We start from the raw sequence: 6,182 nt of genomic DNA, 5'->3' as shown, positions 1-6,182 counted from the left end.
AGGAATTTCCTATGCAAGGCTGGGTTTATGTTAAGAAAAGGAATCTGGAAATATGAAACCTTCCAAATGTAGCTGACCATGCAGAACTGGATGATCTGTAAACAGAGATCTTTAAAGTTATGAGGAGAAAGTCAGGAAATAATAGTCATCAGGCATGAAAAAATATCCTCATCAAGCTGCTGTTGGCATAAAAAAGGTCTTCATTTGCAATATTTCTTAGACCAAGGGAAACCTGATGTTGTTTCATCTAATGTTGATGTTTGATCTTAGCATTTCATATGTAATTAACAGCTTTAAAGCTAAAGTGTACAGCAAGGATGAGATTGCTTTGAAATATAAAGTAAAATAAAATAATAATTTTCATATTTATAAAAGAAGGAAAATGGGGCATTTTTTGTTTATGGGGCATTTTGGACTTTGAGCCAGGACATACCTCCTTCCTCCCTTTTATCATATTAGGACAGCTATTATTATTAGATCTGTGTAGAAATAAAATTATGCTTTCTATCTTTCTTTCTTTCTTTCTTTTACTTAGGGATTGATGGAAGAGGTGGATGGCCATGATCAGTTTTTCTTTTTACTTTTGCAAAAGTCTAAAGATAATTAAATGCATCCTACATTTAAATAAACTATTTCTCACTATCTGTGGAAGGCTTTGATAACACAATATCTGAGGTGATACTTGGTCCATATTTAAAGATAATTTACTGACCTAAACCATGTTTTAAAGTCAAAGCTCTATAAATTAATAGCCTTGCCCAAAGTGTAAAATTTTAACTTAATTCAAGGTATAGAAGAAAAAATAACTTAGACTCGTTATCTTTTTTTGATGGTTTGAGGTGGGTGTTTTTATCTATGTAGAAAACCAGTTTGTATTGTAGCTTTTCTCTGTCATTTTATATAATAAATGTTTGCTTTAGTATGCTATGAAGGGGGCAGCATGTTTGAGAGATGTAAATTAAGTTGCAACTTTTTGGAGCATGATGATCTTCTGACAAAAGATTTATGGGTATAGGATTTACATGGTAATAGAGGGCTTTGAATCTGTGACAGATTGTATGATTAAAATAAAGTCTAGGGGTTTGATGGATCTGGTGGGTCAAATGTTCACTGTAGTCTTAGACTTATAGGATCATAGAATAGTAGGGATGAAAAGGACCTCTGGAGGTCATGTAGTCCAACCCCCTGCCTGAGGCCAGATCACCCATATCCAGCAGGGGTGTGTAAAGCTTCAGTCGCCAATTTGATTTGGAGAAGATTTGGCCTGATTCAGAGGCCAAATCACCAAATCCAAATCAAATTGGGAGACCAAAAATACCTCTGAATCAGTTCGGAAAAGATTCAGAAAAAGATTCAGAGATTCAGATATTCAGAAGGCAGTCTTTCAGGGGAACAGAAACTGAGAAGAGGGAGGGGGAACAGGGGGGGAAAGTCTGATATCTCTAGCTGGCCAGTGATTGTGATCTTTCCCTGAGTCCCCTTCCAATCACAGTGCTGTGGGGGCAGGGACATAGAAACAGCATATAAGCCTCTATCTGCAAGCTTTCTGTCCCTTTTGTGTATGGTTTCTGCCTGAGCAAAAGAGGAGAAGGCAGCTGGCCCAGAAACGGCTGAGTGGGCAGAGATCTGACTGGCACCAGGAAGGCCCCCTCTTATAGGCTACCATCCCTGCTTAAATCTGCCATAACACACACAAGTGACATAAGTTTTGCTTTCAGCAGTTTGAGGTACAGCTTCCCAGAAACCCCTGCATCTATCTCCTTGAAACTTGGCAGGTTTCATGCGAAGGGGCTACCATCCCTGCTGTTTTCATCCAAATCTGCCAAAAAATGACAAAATTATAGGTAATTCTGTGATTCCCCATTATAGTCTATAGCTGAATCACCAAATCTCTCCGAATTAGCGCCGAATCTTCCAAAGCTAATTCGGCCGAATCGATTCAGGACAGTGATCTAAATCTCTGAATTGAATCACTGTCCTCTGAATTGGCTGAATCCAAATCTGAATCGAATACTTCCGTATTCGCACAGGCCTACTATCCAGCTCATTTGATATAATTAGTTGTCTAACCTATTACTAAAACTACACAGGCAACCCTGTCACATAACCTCAAAACACAACACCTTAACCTGCTTTAACAGGTAAAGCAGGGAGACAACAATGGCCAATTGCCTGCTGCTGCAGGAGTATTAAAATATTTTTGAGAGATTCAAGGAAGAACCCCCTCTCCCCATCCCCGCCCCGCCACTACAGAAGAAGGAAAAAACCCCACAGTCTTTACCAACCTAACTGTGAGGTAAACTTCCTTCCTGACCTTGGTTCAATATGGTGATTGATCTGACCCCCCCCACCATTTCAGGTAGTTGAAGGCTGCTATTAAATCTCCTCTCAGTCTCCTCCCTAATGTCTATGAAATCCTCTTCTCTAGACTAAATAAACCCAGCTTCCTCAGTTTTTCCTCATAAGCTATGTCCCCGGGAGGGCTGGAGGTTGGGGAGCTGTGCCAGGTTCTTCCTGGGGGGCGCGTTCCCCCAGATCTGTGTGCAGGACAACAGCAGGCTGGTGCTGCAGGCTGGGGCCAGCAGCAGCACTGGACTGTTCCTGGCACTCAGTGTGGCCCTCCCAGGGAGTGCAGAGCAGCAAGAGGCACATCCCACCCACACCCATTGACAGTTCTCTCCACAACTGGCACCAGCTGCTCCCAGAGCTGCCGCAGCAGGGGCTAAGGTGAGTGCGGACAAGCTGCACTGTGCCCTGTGCTGCCCGGTGCTCTGCTTATTCCTACTCACCCCAGCACCTGCTGCAACGGCCCTGGGAGCAGCCGACACCAGCCGCCTACACCAGGGTATAGCACATCCCAGGAGCTGAGGGGAGTGGGTACAGGCGGAGCCCAGGCATGGGGGGGACAGGCGAAACACAGTGCAGCCCAACAGCTGCAGGCAGCTGGTGCCGGCTGCTCCTGGGGCTGCTGCAGCAGGGGCTGGGGTGAGTGGGGCCCCAGCCCCATGACCCTTTCCCCTTCCCCCACAGACTTACCTGATTGGGTGGGGGGCACCTATGCCAATCACATTAGAGTGAATTTACCTCGCATATAATGACTTATGGGTCTAAAAATGCTCATTGTGTAAGAGCTCATAAGTGCTCATTACATAAGAGTGAATTCACATATACAGAACCCGCATAAATCGAGGGAAACCTGTACTGTTTGCTTCTTACTGACCTACTGCATGTGAATAACTGCACTCTCTCACCCTGCATTATGGAAGAACTGCACGGTGCAAAGCTAGTCTTCGAAGCAGTTTGGTTCATTCAGATGGTTCATACAGCATGGACGTAAAGGGGATCGATAGTAGAAGTGTGTGATTAAATTGCTTGCAGTTCTGCCTGAAGAATGGGAGACCTTGCATCTTCAAGCTGCATCAAATACAGTCTACTTTGCATGCTAATCCCACAATGAGGTTGGAATGAAATCAGTCATGGTGTGTGGATTACCTGTTATACTGAAAAGTTTGATTAAATCTCTCACCGACATGCTTTAGGAATCACTGAATATGGAGCTTTCATTCTGTAGAATGGGGCCAAGAACATGTTATTTTCCCAACCAGTATAAAGTGCCCTTTGACATAATATAGGTGAACATACTTAGAATGAATGTTCATGGCAGGCAACAAAGTCTACCTCCCCAGTAGTAGCACTCCTCTTAATTCTCAGTCTTTCCTTAAGACCACAGTCTGGGTGGGGAATAAATTGTTATCAGTATCTGCTTCACCCTCTTCCCCTCACCACACAAGGTTCCCCTTGCTAATTCTTCTCGGTCTTGAGAATCTGTCTCTGTCACACATGATGGCAATGGCACTCCACTCAATCCAGTTCCCACAGGCAACCAAACCAAACCAAACCAAACCAAACCAAACCAAACCATGCATGGTATTTGCAAATAGTAGGCTTCATGGATCTCTTACCTCTATTTGTGAACTGTTTAGGTGAGGAGAGAGACAAATAAGTAATTAATGTCTTCAAGCACTAAAATCTTTGACTCTGTATCCTATAAAGTCAATGGTAAAATTCCTGTTGTCTTCAAAAGGGCAAGTCTGAACACCTACTGCAAGTTTAAAAATATTTCCAATACAAGATTAAAACAGAGGCTCAGCAGCAGCTTATAGGCTTTTGATGAAACCATAACATTATATTTTCCACAATATTCAGCATCCAAAAATCTTTTCCAACCACATCCTCTCTATAAATAGTAGCATGGGGGTTTAAGTGTCTCTTGTACTTGTCTATTCTTACAAAGTACATTTAGTGAAGTTCTCCCCACTGAAGTGCCCCTCCCCAATAGGAAAATAAAATCAAACTTTATAAAGGAATAATTTCACAGGAATGGGAAGATGCTCTCTGTTTTTCTACATAAAGGTGATAAGGGCAAGAGAGAACTTTGTGTGGTGGTAGAGAGGATGGACAGGGTTCTGAAGTGGGTTTGTGTTTTTATTCTTCTTTTCATGTATAATGTAGCACTACTCCATCCTTATGATTATTCTCTTTGTATTTTTCAGCTAAATCAAACCTTCCAGAAGTGGAATTACACTGTGTTTGTGGTCAATATCAGGTAAATGTCAGTGCTGACTAGGGTTAAATATCAATTTATGCCCCTTCTGGGAATTGGGACAAATAAAATAGGACTCTGCTCTAATTGATTCTTATGTTTCTCTTCTTTAAAGTATTCAGTCAAGTACTGTGACAGAAGGGATGAAGGAGAAAAGAAGCATTGGTGGTCAAAGGTAACTTTCTTGGAGATTTTTTATTGATAAAGGTAAATCCACTACTGAAATCAAATTAATTCATGATTACACACTATGGGCCACACCCTGCCATTTCATAAATGTTTGACTTGTGAGGCACAGATGTACCTTGCATCAATATCATGATGGTTATTTCATTTAAATTACTTTGGTCTTAACTACCTACTGTACTGAAGGTAGCATAGGTCACCAAGTCTTATAAAACTTAGCTAATCATGTTTCCAACTTAATTTTTACCTGTCACAGAATGTTGCTGACCAAGTTCACATCCATGGTAAGCCAAGTGAATTCTTCTGTTGCAGCATAATCTACTTTCTGAAATGGCAGATCTCAGTCTTTTAGAATCCCTAGTACACCTCCGTCCCCCTCTACAGCCCTGTCTTCCACAGCCTGACAACTCACAGTCAACTTCACCCCACTCCTAAAGCTCACTTTATCTTGTCCATAACCCACCATCCTGTAGCCAACCTCTCCTCACCCCCACAATCCATTCTAACAATCATTTGGTATTCTAAATAAAAATAATAAGTAAAAAAATTAAACATCCAACCCCAAAAAGCCTTCAACTGCAATCCAAACTGTGTTGTGATATTTAAAAAGTTTTCCTGAGAAGTAAAACCACATCAAAATCACTATTTTTTAAAGATAAACACATTCAGTAGCAGGATTTCATCATATTTTTAAAAACATTTCTCTTAGCTCATGGAGTTTGTTGCTGTTTCAATCTCCACTTCATCCCACTGTATTTACTTTCATATTGTAAGGAGTTAGTACAGCTGCTGTAAAATTAATCTAGCTATTACAAATGTTCTTAACATTTAATAATGGATTGCTGAATGTGTGCACAGCAAATAAACAAGTCTCTTCTTGACACTTTACTCCTCACATGTGATTTCCAAGGCAATGTGACTGTATATAAGTTTAATATCGAACAGTTTTTCAGAACTGTACAATATAAAAAGTCTGGTAGCAAAAACAAATGAAGTCAATGAAAATGTTCTTTTTGACTACAGTGGCCTATGGATGAGGACCAAAATACTATCTTCATTATGAAATATTTATTTTAAATGCTTCTTATGTCATACATGATGAAAGCATACTTTATAGACTCTTGTGTTATTATATTATACATACCACATAAGACCAATAGTAAAACTCACGTTAAATTCTACCTTTGAATACGTTGGATAACCTGATCAAAGTTACTGGTATTGCATGGTTTAATAAAGGATGACATTTAACCCAATGGGTATTCTGTGGAAAAAATAGAAATCATACTGCCTATCTTTGTAGAGTTGCTTGGGGTTTTTTTTAGTATACTAAAAAAACTATACTATACAGTATACTATACTAGCATGCTGTTTCATTTTCATTGCCACATAC

General features: G+C 40.5%; 1 protein-coding gene across 6 annotated transcripts in view; it reads left to right on the top strand.

Moving 5' to 3' along the window:
- ADGRG6 (adhesion G protein-coupled receptor G6) overlaps window positions 1-6,182 on the top strand; it is a 171,860-nt gene that overhangs the window by 95,939 nt on the left and 69,739 nt on the right. For all 6 annotated transcript variants that reach the window (XM_025200309.1, XM_025200311.1, XM_025200310.1 and 3 more), the window contains 2 exons: window positions 4,554-4,606; window positions 4,719-4,778. In XM_025200309.1, coding sequence (XP_025056094.1) covers window positions 4,554-4,606; window positions 4,719-4,778 — 113 coding nt within the window. The remainder of the gene's footprint in view (window positions 1-4,553; window positions 4,607-4,718; window positions 4,779-6,182) is intronic.

The sequence above is a fragment of the Alligator sinensis genome, unplaced genomic scaffold, assembly GCF_000455745.1.
Source record: "Alligator sinensis unplaced genomic scaffold, ASM45574v1 scaffold542_1, whole genome shotgun sequence".
NCBI classification, from domain to species: domain Eukaryota; kingdom Metazoa; phylum Chordata; order Crocodylia; family Alligatoridae; genus Alligator; species Alligator sinensis.
The sequence above is the reverse complement of the archived record's forward strand: the minus strand, read 5'-3'. Positions and strand labels throughout refer to the sequence as shown.